The sequence below is a fragment of the Artemia franciscana genome, chromosome 19 (genome assembly GCF_032884065.1).
Source record: "Artemia franciscana chromosome 19, ASM3288406v1, whole genome shotgun sequence".
NCBI lineage: Eukaryota > Metazoa > Arthropoda > Branchiopoda > Anostraca > Artemiidae > Artemia > Artemia franciscana.
This window is the reverse complement of record NC_088881.1, coordinates 35739478-35759704: the sequence shown is the minus strand read 5'-3', so window position 1 is coordinate 35759704 and position 20227 is coordinate 35739478. Positions and strand designations below refer to the sequence as shown.

The 20227-nt window shown below is 33.5% G+C and overlaps 1 protein-coding gene and 1 long non-coding RNA gene across 3 annotated transcripts in view; both read right to left on the bottom strand.

Moving 5' to 3' along the window:
* Nucleotides 1-1586: 1586 nt before the first annotated feature.
* Nucleotides 1587-7606, bottom strand: LOC136039129 (zinc finger protein 239-like). The gene is made up of 3 exons (XM_065722615.1): nucleotides 7564-7606; nucleotides 4998-5600; nucleotides 1587-1696 (listed from the first exon to the last, which is right to left on the bottom strand). The coding sequence occupies exons 1-3, from the start codon at nucleotides 7604-7606 to the stop codon at nucleotides 1587-1589; spliced, it is 756 nt and encodes a 251-aa protein (XP_065578687.1).
* A 1712-nt stretch (nucleotides 7607-9318) lies between these two features.
* Nucleotides 9319-20227, bottom strand: part of LOC136039058 (uncharacterized) — a 46165-nt gene continuing 35256 nt past the window's right edge. For both annotated transcript variants that reach the window (XR_010620370.1, XR_010620371.1), the window contains 3 exons: nucleotides 19892-20076; nucleotides 16381-16527; nucleotides 9319-9438 (listed from right to left, as the gene is read on the bottom strand). This is a non-coding gene — a long non-coding RNA (uncharacterized LOC136039058). The remainder of the gene's footprint in view (nucleotides 9439-16380; nucleotides 16528-19891; nucleotides 20077-20227) is intronic.

The following is a 20227-nucleotide window of genomic DNA, read 5'->3' as shown; positions in this document are numbered from 1 at the left end:
ATCTGGTCAAACTCTCCAATTCGTAAATGTTTCGAGACACAAGTTTATTTACAAGAAGTGTAAAACACAAAGTGGAAAATGCAAAAAGTTGCTAAAGCTCAAATCAAATCTCTTAAGGGATTCGTGTTTTAGAAATTAACTGTATTTAAACATTTAACTGTTTTGCTAATCAAAATGTTTTGATTTGTTAATTACAAATTTATTTGTTAAGTTAATCAAAAAAGAAAAGTACAGAGCTTGTCTAGCAATGCTGTAGCTTATAGGTAATTACAATTTATAATGCAAGCAAAAAGAAACAACCAAGACTCGCAGTTTGAAATAATTAACGCAGTTAGTGTAAATGCTTTTGGGCTCTACTAGCTAAACATGAGGCATGCATTTAACAATCAGCTCTGTAAATTGCAACCTCAATAGCAGTGACAGACTTATATCAAAGAGGGTTTTTTTTTCTAAGAAAACGAGGGATAGTGATCCACTTTAGAGCTAAAAGCAAACTGAAAATTTATTCATTGCCAACAAAAACATTGCAATTCATTGCAAACACCATAGATCATGGAACACTGCCATCTTCAATAGACCAGCTAAAAGTTAAAACTAGAATGAGACAGGAACTAATAATTTATGCAGTAATAAATGAACATCACAATACTAAATAAACAAAACCAAAAACATCATAAACAAAGAAAAACTGAATTATATTGTTATGATCGACCAAAAGTCTTTGTACTATTAGCTATTATGAGACATATAATCGACACAGACACAGGTAGCATGGTAAACAGAAAACATTATTTATTGCCATATTATCAAAATGAGTTGAGGGGGAGGGGGGAGCGAAAAGAAAAGTCTCAGAAATACTTGACACCTGCCTTCTTGAAACACGACCATTGTTGATCGGATTTCCAAAAATGAAAGTAAAACAGTTCAAAATAGGGATGATACCTTTTTATTGACAGTGAATAGATAGAAAAATATTTACCTGGATATTTCGAACACATATTTTGTTTATAAATATTTTAAATTTATAAATTTTACATATATTTATATTAGGCATAAATTTTGTTTATTTTTATTCATGTCTTTTAGTTTTACTGCTGATGATGAACACTGTATATGTGTTCGAAATATCCAGTTAAATAATTTTATATCTATTCACTGTCAATAAAAAGGTATCATCCCTATTTTGAACTGTTTTACTTTCGTCATGGAAAGGCAGTGTGGTCTTCGAAGTTATCTACGTCGAGTATATGGGGATAATGTGACCAAGGATGTGTCTAAATATATTAACACCCACAAGAGTCACGCAAATGTTACAAATCAACAAGATTTTCTTCATCAATGTAATAAGAAAAGGATTTTGCCACCTTCAATAAAATTCAATCGACATTTAGGCACTTTTAAAGGAAAAAGTTTGAACGAGGTCTACAATTCAAGACTTTAAATCATCTGATTAAAGATAAAAGGAGAAAAAGAGCTTTATTAGTGAAAGATAAACTTTTCCTGGTAAATATTATATCAAAAAAGGTGAGTGCAAGTGATTTTTGTTTTATTCAACAAACAGCAAGAAATCATTTCAATCATGACTTTCACCTTTCCAGAGAAAGATTACTTAAAAAGTTTTCAAAATTATCTGAAAATAAAGCCGTAATACCTTCGTCAACTTTTGGACCAGGTGTAATTGATTTTTCATCAAGGACTTAAAAGTTACAAGAAAAGTCCGTATTAGAAAAAGGTCCAAAATTTTGTTTTAAAACTAATAAAGTCCCAGTAGAAGAAATTATCTCTTAAATAGAAACATCTTTACATAGAAACCCCATCCTAATCAAAGATGTTAGCCTAGTAAGAGCTTCTAGGGTTAAAACCCTGTCAGAGTTTGCTTTAAAACCAAAAATTCCTAACAATTCTATCAAAGACATAAAGATTCTTAATAATTTAAGAAGGGATGAATCTATTATTATTACAAAAGCAGACAAGGGTAACACTTTAGTGGTAATGGACACCAAGGACTACGATTCAAAATTAAACGCTTTACTGAAAGATGAAAAAACGTACAAAAAACTTTCTTTTGACCCGACAGACTCATACACAAAGAAGTTTAAGAACGAGTTAAAGAATTTGAAGGAAGAAGGGAAGATTACACCTCAACTTTTCTACAAATTCTTACCAAGAGGCTCTTTGCGCCCTAAATTATATGGACTTCCAAAGATACATAAGCCAAATCTGCCATTACGACCAATTGTTGCGAGTAACAAGTCACCAACAAGTGCTCTGAGTAAGTGGCTAGTGTCATTGTGTAAACCACTCATGTCTACACAAATTTCTTACATTAAGAATTCGTCAGAACTTGTAAAAAAAACTAAAAGAAGTTAAGATTTCTTCAAATTCTATAATTTCAAGTTTCGACATAGTGTCAATGTATACGAGTATTGATGTAAAAGCCGCAGAAATTCTTCTTGAGAGAAAGATACTAAGAAATTTGGACTTAATTGGTGGTGAAACAGTTTTGGAAGTCGGTGTAATTATGAATTTTAGTTAGGTTGTGCAACATGTTCTCTTATTTTTTTTCAATTCAGAGGGGTTTTTTTCGAACAAGTACCCATGGGAGCCCCTTTAAGTCCTTTATTAGCAAATTGTTTTGTAGAAAATATTGAAACAACAGCGTTAGATTTATACTTTTTAAAACATAAATTTTGGGGGAGATATATAGATGACATAATTTCAGTATGGAATTATGGGGTGGAGGAATTAAAAAGTTTTTTAGAACATCTTAATTTTTGGGGAGGGGATTTAAAATTTACAATAGAATTAGAAGAGGATAATAAAGTTCCCTTTCTGGATGTCGTTCTTTTAAAAAATTAAAATAGTCTGGATTTTAAGATTTACAGAAAACCTACTAACAATAACAGATTTTTCTCGTTTTTCTCCGGTCATGCTCGCCAAGTAAAAATTGGTTTAATCATATCTTTAACTGACCGCATTTTTAGAATTTGTTCTCCAAAATTTATTGAGGAGGAATTATTGTTGTTAAAAGAGATTTTAATAAGTAACCATTATCCGGGTTGGTTAATTGACCAGACTTTTTCGAAAAGAAGGAAAAAATTTCTAGAATGTTCTGACGATATCCTGGAAACAACAGAAAAGAAAGATATTTTTTGTTCTCTTCCATATGTTCCAGGTTTGAGTGAAAAACTTAAAAGAATTTTACAAAATAATGGCTTAAAGGTAGCTTTAAGAGGTAGTAACACTTTGGCTAGTTTTTTAAATTCTGGAAAGGATCGGACTTCCGTAAAGCAACAAAGTGGGGTTTATAAAAACCCATGTACTTGTGGAAGCTCTTATGTGGGAGGTACTAACCAGAATTTAAAAACGAGATTGCTACAACATCATAATTCTATTTCATCGTCTTTAAAGCAAAATACCAAACCTGAAGATTTCACGTCGGCCCTCTCGGAGCATATCTTTAATTTTCCAAATCATTTTATTTTGTTTGAAAATGTTTCTTTGATTTCTAGGGACCAAGGTTTAAAGCAAACTTTCAGGGAAACAATCGAAATTAAAAAAAAATTCTATTCGAGAATAATTCCATAAACAGAGATACAGCTGAATTTGGATTGAACTCAATTTATGATAATTTACTGAGGTCAAATAAAGTAAATATCACCTCACCTAAGAGCTATGACCTCTGTCCACGTAATATGTCAGATAATTCTAATGAACCGGAACCAAAAAGGTCAAAGAGATTTGCCTCGGCTGTTGCATTGAAAAAAATAAGAGCAATAAACTATATGTAATTAGTTTATTAGGTATAAATTTTGTTTATTTTTAATCATGTCTTTTAGTTTTACTGCTGATGATGAAAACTGTATATGTGTTCGAAATATCCAGTTAAATAATTTTATATCTATTCACTGTCAATAAAAAGGTATCATCCCTATTTTGAACTGTTTTACTTTCGTCATGGAAAGGCAGTGTGGTCTTCGAAGTTATCTTTCCCAAAATGCATTAAAACAAAGCACAAATCATGGTAAATATCACAAACCATTAAACCTACATAGTCCGATCTAAAAACAAATCTTATCTCGGCATGACCTATTCTCATCAAATAAACTGTCAGTACTAAGCTTAAAAACATTAATATTTCGGTGGGTGAAATGTTTTCCAAGTCTTTATTTTTCTATTAGTTTTTTTTTTGGGGGGGGGGGTACTTTTGTAGAGCACTAGTATATGTGCTCATGAACGTATTCTCTGCTGACCATTAGATCATAGATTTCAAGAAAAAAGGTTCAAACTGGCATGAACTAGTTCCTTTTTGCGTGGTAGAGTTTATGATCAGGTCCAAGTTAAAATATTGCTTTACTGAACAACCGTTGGTAATATCACCGTTGGGGCTTTTTTCTGTATTAGTTTTTTTTATACCTGTTCATTGAGAAGCATGGAAAACCTTACTATAAAAGTCAAACTCATATGAAATCTTCAGGCCGCGTGGGTTTTTTTTATGCTTTTTTAAACCAGATGTCTTTTTTAAACCAAGTTAAAATATTGCTTTACTGAGCAATCGTTCTAACATATCTGGTAATATCAACGTTGGGGCTTTTTTATGGGGTTCTTCAAGCAACCACAATACATCTGTATTAGTTTTTTAATACTTGTTCATTGAGAAGTATGGAAAATCTTACTACAAAAGTCAAACTCGTATGAAATCTTCAGGCCACGTCGGTTTTTTTTTATGTTTTTTTAAACCAGATGTCTTTTTTAAACCAAGTAAAAATACTGCTTTACTGAACAATTGTTCTAACATATCTTGGTAATATCAACGTTGGGGCTTTTTTGGGGGATTCTTCAAGCAACCTCTATATATCTGTATTAGTTTTTTGATACCTGTTCAATTAGAAGCATGGAAGACCTTACTACAAAAGTCAAACTCGTATGAAATCTTCAGGCCCCGTGGGTTTTTTGATGCTTTTTTAAACCAGATGTCTGGGAAAACTTCCTATTACAGATATCACACTTGTATGGTTGCTCCCCCGTATGAGTTCTTTGATGCGTGTTTAAAGATGAGCCTTGAGAAAACTTTCTATTACAAATGTCACACTTGTATGGTTTCTCTCCAGTGTGGGAATTCTTATGTGCATTCAGATTAGAAGCCTGTGAAAAACTTCTACCACACACGTCACAACTGTACGGTTTCTCCCCTGTGTGAGTTCTTCGATGCACATTCAAGTTACCCATCTGAGAAAACTTCGTATCACAAATGTCGCACTTATATGGTTTTTCCCCTGTGTGGGTGTTTTTATGCCAATTCAAATGATAGGCTTGGGAAAACCTACTATTGCATTCTTCACACCTGTATGGTTTTTCGCCAGAGTGGATTCTTCGATGCCTGTTCAAGTGAGATGGGTAAGAGAAGTTTCTTGGGCATATTTCACACTGGTATCGTTTATTGGCACTAACCAGTCTTGTTATATTAGGTTTACTTGATAGGCAATCATCAGAAGAGTCTTTCTCGTGCATAAAACCCATCCCTAACTCAATTGATGTCACCATTTGGATTGAGAATTCTGATTCCAAAGACTCCATTAGAAATGGGGACGATACGACATCTAAAAATGAAAACAAATTTAAACCTTGGCTGTTAACAAAAACCGTTGCAACACAAAATTGCCCTACTAATTCTTACCAAATCTGTTTAAAGTTCCCAAGATCTAAACCCCCCTTCCTCACAAATGGATTGGGAGGAGGCTATAAGGAAGGATTTAAATGAAGTTGAAACTTCATGGCAGGGGGTTAAGAATAAAGCTTAGGTGGCAGAATAGCTTGTGCAGCCGTGTTGGCTTTAATCTACAAGGTGTTGCTAGAAGTAGTTACAGTGATTATAATCACAACTTATAATTTACAGTAACATGAAGTAACTGTAAATTGTGCAAATCACTGCAAATTACTGCAAATCACAGGAAAAATTGTGTTTCTAGGACATTTCAATAAGAAATTAATAAAGTTGTATTCGATACATTTATGTATCGATACATATTTTTTTCAGCACAAAACTGTGTTTGAAATGCACTAAGTATACTCTAGTTGCATGGTTAAAAATAAAATTCAAAATTTAAATGAGCATTCATTTTTCACAGTCCTATAGCTATGATTTGATTTGAACAGACAGAGGGGAACATAACACTCAAATTAGCTTACTAGAATTTTTAGCTTTCAATGTCTTTACAGAAGAAACAAAACGTATTGAAATAGAAAATAAATCATGAAAACCCAACAAATGAATCAAACTAGTTATTTCAAGACGAATTAAAATGAAAAAAAATAGTATAATAAATAAGAAAAGACAAACTGCCCGCGTCTATGATTTTTTCTTGATATTTTTCATTTTTGCAACTGTTTGGTACTTCTGACTCACCTCTCCAACACCAATTGGCATGCAAATACGCAAAAAATATTTGACACCTAGCCCTTTTTCCCTAAGTATGATTCATGGTCTTAGATTGTTTGTCCTCTCGCTCAATCGAATCATATAAACATAAAAGAAAACTAAACTAATGTTAACCCCAGCAAAAAGAAGAAAATGTCACACACACCCCCAGGATCTACCTCTACTTTTTTAAATCTTTTAGTTGTACGGTTTGCTCTTATTTTATGTTTCGCTTTTTTTGCAGCGACAAGATATACTCTGCGGTTTGCTAGCACTTGGAGAATATTGGGTAGTTAAAATAGCTTTATGGCGGTAGATATCAACTACACTGGGTTTTGGATGCTTAAAAAACAATTCGCTTTTCAATCTCGGGTCACAATATTCTAATTTTGACAGAAACAGGCCATGAATATTAAAAAAAAGGTATAATTTTTCAGGTTACTTGGAAGAAAGGAAAGACGTGGAATCCTCTGGGCGATGTAAAAATTGTAACCCCTGCAGTGTAAACAGTACTTTAAGAATCGGATTAAGGAGGTAATTGCCTTTATTGATGATATAGTGATCGTGCACTTGAATTGAGGGCGAACCCACATATGAACAACCTACACCAAAGAGAACAGCCAAATATATACATAAAAGTAATACAGTAGACAGGGCTGGCTTAATCTTGATTATTTAATCGTGAATATTTAATAAAACAAATGAAAAAAATAAGGAAGACAGCTATTCTCCTCCACTCCTTGTCTTAGCAACTAAAATTCAAACATATTATTGACACTTTTGGATGTTGTAAGCCCAAAATTTTTATCATATATATGTCCTTTTTTCGTAAATTTCTTGGTTTTACGTGATAAACTATTCTTAATTGTAAATATGAGTTCCCTTAACATCTAAAGGATATGAAATTAAAAAATTCAGTGTTTTGTCCGATTAGGTATGAATTACTGTCTTCATTTTTTCAAACTAATCTCTTACGAGAGTGAGTTCCGAGCCAAAGATTATTTTTTCTTCAATTAAAATTTTACAAGATCAGATAACAAGACCGTGGTCCCTGCCAATTTGTCACTTACCCCAAGCTATGGGCACTGAACCATAAACCGCGACAGTAATTTAGCTTTTACTAACGGTTGGGAGCAATCTATTACAACCCATGGCTATTCTCATTTGGATAACAGTACCACGTGGCATCGTCCAGATGGCTTACACTTACTACGCCAACTATAATGCCATCAACAATGGTACCTCACTTTCCTAAATTTGAGGGCTGCGCAAGTTTATGACCTTTTGATGTTTTCGGCCACGAATTTAGCTGAAAACCTTATTATACATATTGCTCTAAGAGCAACCACCACCCAGAAGTTAAGAAGATTTCGGCTTATATCTGAGCCTATACGATTAGCCTGTGTACAACGAAAATACCAACGAAATAAAGAAAAACTTTTTATTTTATAGGGGAGTTTTTTGGCCTACCCAGCCAAATTTCTTGGTACAATTAACCGTATTCTCGAATGTCTTAAACAAGACAAAATCCTGGACTTCTGCTACTTATTTATTACTCAGATGTCTAGGAGGACGCAATTTTAGAAATGGTAGTTTTCCCACAGGTTGGTGGAGAATTTATGATCTTGACTGACTTTATTAATAAGGTGGCAATTGAGAGAAAATTAATGAATTTGTCATATTTTTTCAGACTGTGAAAAAAATTTTTACACTAAAGTGAAAATTACAGGACTGTAAGGAAGGCATACAAGGCAGCAAATTTTCAATTCGGGTTGATATTTTGATTTTATATATTTGAATTGAGCTGACTTTTTGTCACAATCTTCAAGGTTAGGGGTGGTGTAGAAAGTTAGCGGAATTTACTACAAGATAGCTAATATCTTAGAGACAGGTATTCACTATTATAATATCACTGTTTTTGCTGTGTGACTATTTTTGTGGGTTGTTTATTGTGAAAGAATTGAAAGGTTAGGTTGTCCACCAGAATAACATAAATTCTTTGAATCTGACAGAGATTTTCGGTTCGGTCAATTTTAGATATTGCTACCTTACTGGAATTATTCCGTTCGAGCAACTCTAAATTTCAGATTTCCAGATTCACATATACCACCAGGCTGGAATAATTTTAGCTCCCGATCAGGCCGCAGCTCATGGACATCTAGGAGCCAGGAGTTTATTCAGAAATTACCGGGGCTATTTTAAAAAAGATAATGAAGCCTTTAACAGAAGTCACCAGGCTTATAGGAAAGGCCTTGGAGCCAAGGTTGATCGTTGGGAAGCTTTTGAGCATATTTTTTCATCGCAGACAATGCCTACGCCAGAGAAAGCTAATGCTGCGAGACAGGTGCTCAAACCCAATATGAAAATAATTCAGCTAACTTTTGTGGGCAAGCTCAGTTTTGATTATAATTTTGAGTTGCTCTCACCAATGGAAGTTAAGAGGCTAATGGAGCCAATTCTTCAGAACGCCAAGACCCGGCCTTATGCTATAGCCCTATTCTTTGCTACTCTGTCGTTTGGAAACTTTTGAGTATTCTCTTTTGTTGCAGGCAACGTCTATGGCACAATAAGTCAATACCGTTATCCAAACAAAAGCTCAAGATATTGGGAGATAAAGATCTTCACATGACATTCTGTTTTACTGCAATCTCAAAATATCAATATTGGTCTGTAAAGCAGATGATAAAAACAACCAACCACTCTCTTAAATTGACCCCCCCCCCCATCCAAATATTATTTCTAGTAATAATTTTCATAGTTGGGATTAGGGAAAAATTGAATACACGATTAGAGTCTATTAACTCATCATTAACTTTCAGAATAACTTTAGACCAATTTGAAGAAAAATAGAGTATTAGCTATAAAATTAATTTTAGATGTTCCATGCTTTTGAAACATACCTTCTTCATCATCAGCGCTTGAGCCAAGCTCCAACTTTGGCTGTAAAAAACTGTAGGGGATATCCACATGATCAGGCTCAACATTAGATGTTAATGCTTCAAGACGTTTATCTTTCAGTTCTAAAAATAAAATTGGTTCAAGCAACCAAAGAAAACAAATAAAAATGAACGGAAAGATAATAAATCGTTAAAATAAAATTTGCCTGATTGAATTTAAAAATAATAAAATTACCGAAGGCGGAAAAAAAAAGTGGAACACCAGCAAATCCATTCATCACAATAAAAAACATGATTAGAGTTCTTGAAAAAATTTATAACGGGTCAAAAATACAACATCAAGAAACTTGCATTCAACAAAAAAAATGGAAAAATGTAAATATTTATAAATAAAATAAATAAGAATAGCAGCGTACGAGTCTCATCCTTAAAGACGGGTTGAGGGTCATAGAGAGAGGTAGGGGGAATTCATTTCACAAAAATCCATTATTAGAGCAGATTCTTCAGAGTTCTTGGACAATTGTTTGGACCAATTCCGAGAGGCGAATCCCTCTCCTTTTGCGTGTAGGCATGCATTGAATCTCAAATTGTTTATGCTCTGAATCTTGTTATATTCCTTTTAATACAAGTTTCACTTGTGTAACGTCGAAAGTGGAGCCATCTGCCTCAGTCTTCATCTGTTTTATATAGATAGCCTACCGATCATTCAATCGATCATGCCAACCAATTTATGTGTTTTCCTTTTCGGCTGGAAATTCCCTCTATTTAGTCATCACTCTATTACATGACACTTAATTGACCGATAGAGCCCAAACTACTACAAGAACACAAAGATTAGACTAAGCCGATTCAATTGTATGTCTTTCGTCTCTATCACCTTAAAACACAAGAAAAATAGACTGGACTAAACAGAATCACTTGTAAGCCTTACGTCTCTTTCAGCTTAGAACTCAAGAGCACAAACACTTTCAGTTGCACGTCTTACGTTTCTGTCATAGCACAAGAACACAAAGACTAGAGTAAATAGATTCAGTTGTGTGTCTTACGTCTCTATCAGCTTAAAACACAAGAACACAAAGACAAGACTAAACAGATTCAGTTGAAGTCTTAAGTCTCTGTCAGCTTAGAGCACAAGAACACAAAAACTAGACTAAAGGAATTCAGTTGCACTTCTTACGTGCCTGTCATAGCACAAGAACACTAAGACTAGACTAAATAGATTCAAATGTGTGTCTTACATCTCAATCAGCTTAAAACACAAGAACGCAAAGACTATAAACACAAGAACGCAAACTCTATCAACTTAGAACACAAGAGCATAATAACTAGACTAAACAGATTCAGTTGCATGCCTTATGTCTCTGTCATAGCAAAAGAACACAAATACTAGACTAAACAGATTCAGTTTTGTGTCTTACGTCTCTATCAGCGTAAAACACAAGAACGCAAATACTGAACTAAATAGATTCAGTTATAAGACTTAGGTTTCTGTCAGCTTAGAGCACAAGAACACAAAGACTAGACTAAAGAGATTCAGTTGTGTGTCTTACGGCTCTATCAGCTTAAAACACAAGAACACAAAGACTTGAATAAAGAGATTCAGTTGTAAGCCTTATGTCACTATCAACTTAGAACACAAGAGTACAAAAACTAGACTAAAGAGATTCAGTTGCACGTCTTACGTCTCTTTCATAGCAAAAGAACACAAAGACCAGAAGTCTTACGTCTTAGATAGCTTAGAACACAAAAAAAAGACTAAGCAGATATGTTGCACGTCTTACGTCTCTGTCAGAGCACAAGAACAAAAAAAACTAGACTAGAACAAAGATTAGAACACAAAGACTAGACACACAAAGATTAGACTAAGTAAGAGTTGCACGTCTTACGTCTCTGTCAGAGCACAAGAACGCAAAGACTAGATTAAACAGGTCCAGTTGTATGTCTTACGTCTGTGTCAGCTTAGATCAGAAGAACACAATGACTAGATTTAATAAATTCAATTGCATGTCTTACGTCTCTGCCTGAGCACAAAAATACAAAGACTAAATTAAACAGATTCAGTTTTGACTCTTACTCCTCCATTAGCTTAAAACGCAAGAGCACAAAGACTGGACTAAAAAGATTCAGTTGTTAATCTTACTTCTCAGTCAGCTTAGAACACAAGAGCACAAAGACTAGACAAATGAGATTCAGTTGTGCTTCATGCGTCTCTGTCAGAGCACAAGAGCACAAAGATTAGAATAAATGGATTCAGTTGTACGTCTTACGTCTCTGTCAACTTAGCAAACTTTTGGTTCTTGTGGACATCTTTTCTTCCTTTTGTAGAATGATGTCCCGTCTTTATTACATGGGTAATAAATTTGAGATTATTTAGTTATTACTGTAGCATGAGCTCTGATTCTACAATAGAAACGGTTTTCAGGTTGTTTTTTTTAGAGGGGGAATAATTTAGCCGATCTACTGATCAATAGTGACTGGCATTTCTTAGATAGAGGATATATCGAATAAGAAGAAGTCTTTAGCTGGTAGAGTGTGGGCCAATAATGCAACCTCCAGCTTCCATCAGCTTCCTGTTTACCCCATTTCCTGTCTCTTTTTTTAACTATTTTAATCTTCTCTGTGTTAGCTTCTATCTTTTTGCAAAAAAATAACATTGTTTTGCGTATTACAAGTTGTTTTAAATCTCTTGTTTTCACAAATAGTTCTTAGGTAGATTGTTAGTGTACTTAAAGAAAAGAACAGGCAAAGAATGCGGCAGTAGGCTCAATAGTCTAAACTGGCGGCGCTAAAATCCCTTTAGCCAGGTTGTGCAATAGGGTTGGTGGTCAGCCATCATGTGCTTTCACACACCCTTCCTGCCTACCCTCCCCAGATTTCCCCCAGTTCTCAGTCTAGCTGGGTCGACTCTTGCTGACTTTACAGCTTCACGTCACTTCCCCGTTCCAAACCAAATAATTAGTGACACCAAGACTCGAATCCCTACCCTTACGGACGCATGATTCCGAGACGAGCGTGCCAAACACTCGGCTACGGGTAAGTAACACTGGGTATATTAGATATCTCTGCGAAATGAAAAAAATGATACTATTAAGAGATTAAACCAAAAGCATACCAATGGTATCGAACAGTTCGTGGTAACAACTGGTAAGTAAGGAGCGATGTAACTCAATAGTAACCGAAACCCTACAAAACAGTTAGAAACAATGGATACATCGAAAGAATAAAATCCTGACGTTTATTCAAAATACATAAGATTCATCAAGTTTAATGTTACCCATGAAAAGTTATAAGCCTGAGAAAATGTTCCCAATTTTTGAAAAAGGGAGGGAACACCCTCAAACATCATGTGATCTTAATTATAATCACATCATCCGATTCAGCATATCAGAGAACCGAACTGAATAGGTTTCAAGGTCATATATACAATACAAATGTGGAATTTTGCATTTTCTGTCAGAAGCAAGATCATGGATGCGTGTTTATTTGTTAGTTTGTTTTTTCCCAGGGGCGATCGTATTAAACCAGTCATCCTAGGAAATTCAGAGAGGGTTCAATTGATTGGAAATTAAAAGTTTTAGCACCCTTTTAAGTAACCAAATATATCTTAGGGCAGCTAGCCCCCTCCAACGTCCAGTTTTTCCCAAAGTCGTTCAATCAAAATTTTTAGGCAGTCGTTTTATTCAGAATAGTTGAAAGATCTAATAACTATGACTTTGAGGATGACGTGACCTCCCAAAACCCTCGGGGAATGGGATTCAACCTATGAATTTTGCTCATTGTTTACATGTAGTATTTGCTATTGGGAGGAACAGAGATATTTTTCAGGGGGAGGGATTTTCAGGCAGGGAAGGGGGTCGCATGGGAGGATCTTTACATGAAAGAAATTTTCATGAGGGAAGGGATATTCCACGCAGGTGGAACTAGATTTCCTGGCAGTAATTAAAAAATAATCAGAAATAAAAAACAAGTTTCTCAACTGTAAGTAAGGAGTAAAATTAAAACTTGGAACGAACAAAAAGTAAAAAGAATATGAGAAAGGTTGCCCCAACCTTAATGCCCCAGTCTTTAGGCTAAAGTTCTACCTTTTGTCCCGATTCCTTATGAATAGCTCCTGAAAAGTAACGCCCATTTAATTAGTACAAGAAGCTTTTTTTAAACCACTAAAAACTTTAGCGTAAAGAGTGGTATATTGAGGACGAGGTAACCCCTTTCATGTTCGAAATAATTCCTGTTCGTTCTACGTTTTATGTTGCTACTTATTTTCAGTTGAAAATAATACATTGTTTATTAAAACCATGTTTTATAAAAAAAAAAATATGTTTTTTTTTATTAAAACTACAAGAATCACTAAGAAAATAGAAACTTAATGTGGAAAGGTGAGGCTTTGACTATATCAGAGGGATGGAGGAGTATACGTAGCGTTTTCGGTCTCAGGCAGCTTGTTGCAGCTGTAATTTGTTTTAGTGGTAACATAACTTTCAAGACTCAAACATAAGCACGATGATTTTGAAAAAAGACATTTGAATGATGTGACAACTTCAGTTTCATCAGTTGCTAATTTTTAAAACGAGCCTATTGATGTACTGTGCTTGACCCACAAATATTTAATATCCCTTTCATTCTTTTTTAAACTGATTATACCTTTCGGTTTTAAACCACTTTTATTCTCAATCAGACTATGAAGCAATACAATTTGAACCAAACTGAATTCCATTAGGACCAAGAACTCAAATGTGTCTTTCTAATCGAAACTATCCCTTTGAGTGAAAAAATTAGAACTATTTCAACTGTTTTATTCATTCAACTAAACACAACAAAAAACATCAACCTGCAATGGAGAGCTGAACTAATAAAATTGGCAATACTGACAGAACCCCATACTAATTTTATCATAATAAGGATGACAACAAAAACAACTTGGTTAAAGACAAGAAAAAATGTAACAGATATTAAAATACAAAAGAAATGCTAGGAAAGTAGTGCATGGGAGGCAATCAACAATTGCGACCACAAACAAAATGGATTAAACTATTTGAATACTGGAGTTCCATATTTTAATTTTAATGAAGATCCATCATCACAAGAAAACAAAAAGGAGTCTCTAAAAAAAAAGACAAAAACAGCTAGATCATTTAGAACTAACAGGAGGAATTTGGTGTGTTCTAGAACCCTTAGCAGCCAAAGGAGAAGGCAGAATTACTTAATGATTTTTCAAAAAATAACTAGAAAAATTTTGTTTTTCAAAATACCATATCGACATTTTAACTTTTTTTATAGGATTAAAATCTAATAAATAAAAAAAAAAGGTCAAACAAATTCAATAAAAGGATAGCTTTTCTGTTCCTGATACATGTTCAGTTCTTGATGGTTGATATATAAAATATTCCAAGTGTTCTCACTGCCTTCTCTTGAAGTATGTGTAAAGGTTGTATATGTATTTAAGAGTTATTGGCATAAATAATTTCAAACAAAAGGCAATATAAGAATGGTAAATTATTTTATAAAATCGAAAATTCTTAAACACGTTTCAATTGAAGCATAAATCTGATATTTTTCGAAATCATTATCCTTAAATCGTCAATATGGTTTGAAAATTATAATGTTATCAGTATTATTTTAGTTATTGTAAATATATGATATTTATTATTAATAAATATATGATATTTAATATTAATAAATATTGTAATATTATATTTATTATACATTATTATCAAGCAGTTCGGAGTAAGGAAGTGTAGTAAGGAGCTACCTGGCTCAATAGTAACCGAAGCTCTAAGAAACGGAACATCAAAAGAATTGGATTTTTATGCTGATTTTAAACATATAAGTTTCATCAAGTTTAGTCTTACCAATCAAAAGTTATGAGCCTGAGAAAATCTGCCTTATTTTTGAAAAAAGGGGGAAACGCCCCCCTTAATGAAAATCACACCATCAGATTCAACTGTAGAAATTTCAAGCTCCTTTCTGTAAAAATATGAAATCTTATATTTTTTGGCAGAAGAAAGATCTTGGAGTCGTGTTTACTTGTTTCTTTGTTGTTGTTTTTTTTTTTTACCAGGGGTGATTGTATTGACCCAGTGATCCTAGAATGTCACGTGAGGGCTCATTCTAAAAATGGGAAGTTACGTGGGTGGATCTTTACATGGAGTAATTTATCAAGGGAGGAGAGAAAATAAAAACCTATATTAATTCAAAAAGGTTCAGAAGTAAAAAAATTTCAAAAAAAAGTTTTTTTTAACTGAAAGTTAGGTGCGACATTAAAACTTAGGTTAGGTTATTCCGTATATGAAAGGGACTGCCCCTTCCTCAACGCCCCGCTCTTTACACTTAAGTTTGACTCTTTCTTACAACTCTACTTGTTAAAACAATAAAATAATAAATAATTTCTATTCGTTTTAAGTTTTAATGTCGCACCTTACTTTCACTTAAAAAAAAAGTTTTTTTTATCTAATTATATTTAATTTCAACAAATATCCTTTAATATCTGCTGTAATTTTAAGTTCAGAGGCATTCTTTCATTATTTCCAGTCTTTTCCTTCTTACACCTGAATTTTCCATCTTATTAATAAAAATATCGTGGTTCAAAGTGTTAATTGCTTTTTCGCGTCATAGAAAACAGTAGAAGCATGGAAATTACTTTTTAAAGGTCGAATAATCCGAGCACAAGAGCTATAACTGCTTGTCCATTTCAATGCCCTGCACCAAATCCCGACTGATATTTGAGAATAAAAATATTTTCCTTAAATAATTAGAAATTATTCCTTTAAATTTTTTCCAATATCTTTCCAGGACAAAATTAAAAGAAAAGCCCAAAAAACTTTCAATTATGTATGATTCATTCTCAAAGAACAAAAAGTCTTCAAAAGAAGTTTTGGATTTTAAGTTGTTTCAAACTTATTCTTTCACTATTGGACATGGTTTACAACATAATATACTACGAACATTCATACAGTTTAGTTTTTATTATTCTTAATTCTTCGTTTATTAGCTATTCGTTCATTACTGGACACAATTTAATACATGCTATAGGCCTACTACAAACGGTTTTACTCTTTAGTTTCTTACCCTCAAAATTGTCATTATTCGAGTCACTTTGCAGAGAGCCTTCGGACTTAGGTTGAACAAAAGTAAATGGGGTAGTGGTATTGGAGACCTCTTCCTGACAAGGCATTATAGATGGGCCTAGTGTTCCCAACAATTCGTCATCAAATTCTGAAACAATATACAATTGAAGTAGCCTAAAACGCGACGTTCATCACCAAACTCAGTAAGAACAGAATAATGAGACAGTTATCATGCCACGACACTAGATAATTAGGTTAAAGATTGGTAAATAAAAAATGACTGCTTCAGAAACAGATGGAATCAAATTAATTTATAACTAATAATAACAAAAGTTTTGCCCCCTCTCCAAATACAAAATTGTGCCGCCCTCTTCAAAAACAAAATTGCGTCCCCCATTGTATCTGGTCACTTCTTTAATTTACAATCATATAATATTTTGAAGAATAATAAAATAAACTACTACATATCTCCCAAAAATAATATGTGAGGGTGAAACTGGATAAAGACAAGTTAAAAAAATTAAATAAAATAAAATCCATGGTAGAGCTTATCTTTTACAAATACACTTTTTGCAACATGAAACATAGTAGTAAAAATCGACATTTGTCAAAAAAACTAAAATTACTGTACATAATAAACCTTTCAGATAACTGAACAAATGTAATATTCGAAAATAAGAGTCTGTGTTTTGCTAAGACTTTCATTTCTTGGAATTTATCAAGTCTAATTATTATTGTTGAACTTACCTAGTCGTAACTTTGCCTACATTGTGGTTCCTTTCTTACTACTCCAAAATAAGGGATTGTAAAGATAAATTGGTCAAGAGCTGGAAGACAAAAACCATAGGAATTTGTTTTAATAAAGAAAACAATTTTTAAGTGATTACACAGAGAACAAAATAACATTCTGACTTTAGCTTTTTTATTTCCTATCTGACAAATTATAAATATTTTTAGTGATATAAACACCAATGGGGCAATTTCATATTTATCAAAAAGTTTATGATCTTTACAAAGCTTATTTTTAGCTTTAATTATCATTTTTTGTTTTGATATCTTTCATTTTCAGTACCTCTTAAAATCCAGAGAAAATAAGAACTTAGACTTTATATCCCCTGTCTCACTCTTTTAGGGCTTCAAAGTGGGCTTTAGTCATTCATTCAGGTTCTTTAGCAGATCTTTAGTTGTTTTTTTAAGGGTTAGAAGTCTGAACAGTCACATTTAGCGCTTCTTCACAAAGATAACTTTGAAACTTTCTTAAAGCAGTATAAATAAGCGAAATAATTGAACTATGATCAAAGGAACAACAGCAGGTAAAAAAAAACGAGGAATTAATCAAAAGACAGTGAAATTTTTTATCCTAAAACAAACTTTCGGCTCTATATCCAAGGGCCGTCCACAGCAAACCACTCATAAAGAAAATAATAAGAGCTACAAAATGCGTGATCATTAAAACTAAAATTAAAGATTACAGCATTTCTAAAATCGTCACTTTAAGGAGGTTCGACCAGGACAGCAGGGAAACATAACAATTCATTCAGATAAGAAAATCAAGAGTATATTTTTAATGCTATTCCCGCGTTTTTGGGAGCTAACCTAAAAGGAATTTTGAATAAAGGTTTACTGGTATTAGCTATTGGTTTTCTAACGTAATTGGCTAAATCATTTTTGACTAGATTTGCATATAATATGTTGAGTGAATACTCTACCAAGTCCCTATTTAATGAACTAATTAAATAATAACACTTCAACTTAAATAATAATAATGGAGTAATGAAGTAATAATAACATCTGTTATTCCGTTGAAGTAGTGTAAGCTCAGGATTTACAAATTTTCTTTTTTAGACAGTGAGGGCCAAATGCTCTCAGATCATTGAAATACAAATACAGAAGAGAGAATAATGAAGAATTTTTTAGCAAGACAGTGAACAAACAAAACCTATTTGAATATTTCGGCCCTATATCTAAGGGTCGTCTTCAGCAAAGAAAATAATAAACAATAACACACTTACAATAAAAGTTCTCGGTTAAAAGTCCATTTTTTAAAATAGCCTAGGCATCATTACTTCTTAACGAAAAGTTCAGCCACGTCTTGGCTGAACTTTTAAGACGGCCCTTATATATAGGACCGAAATATACAAATAGGTTTTGTTTGTTCAGTGTCTTGGGAAAAAAAAAGTCCTCGTTATTCTCTCTTCTGTATTTGTATTATGGAAAGGCAGTGTGGTCCTCGTCATTATTTATCATTGAAATGAAGCATGATCAATGGTTAAAACTGCATATACAAGAAAAGATTGATGAGCCAATACTTCATATAGGCCTACAAAAAATTTTGTCTTCATGCTGATTTCCCACCAGTTCTACAAATGGCAGAAGAACACAGAAGACAGCTTGGGCCTTATTGATTCTGTTGTGTAGGTCAATGTCACGGTCTCCATAACAGTCTACGAGTGAGCTATGGTTAGTGAAACTGCGTACTTTTCTAATTTTTGACAAAGCAAAATCTGATAATCCGACCGTATACTTAAATCCATAATTTTAGCTTTGTCCTATAACGATACTACCCAAACTCAAGTGCTCGTTTCATAAAGACATTAAGCAAAAGAGGACTGGGTGAAATAAATATCCCTATTTTACACCGCTTTCCACATTAAAGGGCTTAGTTTCTTCTTCTAGTAATGTTAGTTAATTTGCCATATTGAAGGTTAGATTTCTAATAGCTTACGAATTCAACTTACATGTAATCTACCCCCGTGATTCGCTAAAGGTTGCCGCCAATTACGACATCAATTACAGATTCATCCATGGCCTCAAATTAATATATACTCAATTAATACTTTAATGCATTTTGGAAAAAAATTAAAAAAAATTAAAGCCTAAATAGTTCTATTATGGCAGTTACCCCCCACCACTACCCTTAGGGCTCATCTCCTAACACCCCCACCCCAATCTAAGAATCGGTTCTTTAAATATGCAACCCTCTGTGTTCGCCTACTGATCTTTTATCTGATAAGAAGATTGACTTGCAAATAATTTTCTGGGGAAAAGTTATCTTATGCACTTTAGCGTGGAAAATATCAATTAACCTCGATATTTCCATATGATTTCTCAAAAACAATGATTGGATGGAATTTATTTGTCTTTTCTTATTTTTCAGGAATATGCATAAAGATGTAATACGCTAGGATTCCCTTATGTCCTGTAGCTAGAAAATAGGCCTACAAAGCAACATATAGTAGAAGATAATCAATTACTGGCGAGAGGCAAATGTACTTTTGAAAAAAAAATTATATCAGCATGGAATTGGTTAAGGTGGTTTCCCTAAAACAGTAATTCTAAATAACTGAGAATTTTCGTTTTCCATTTTTGTTCTTACTTTTAGGGAATACTAATACAAATCCATAAAACAGTAAGGGCAACCTGAGGGCTTTAATACTAAAATCTAAGGCAAAGTAGAGGCAGATATTAACAACGCTGAAAATAGATTAATGAAAACTGCAAAACAAACCTACCCTGCTTAACAACAGGAAGCTGAAAAAAGTGCACTGTTCCGTCATTCTAGAAGAAAATGATTAATTTACAGTTGCATCCTCTAAGTGAGCCTAGGCCATTGGCAGCCTAAACACTTTGTACAGTTAGTTAGGCAGACATCAACACACAATACTTCTCATTCAGTCAGTGCAATATCCATAAGTATCTAAAACAAAACAAAAATAAAACATCTTGTTGCAAGGCTAAGATGACAAGTTATTGAGGATTGAAAAGGGTCTTTCCAATGAGAAAAGAGAAGGTCCAGAGCTGGACAGTCTCCAAAGAACTTAGTCTTAGGGAAAGGGGGGAGCGACATA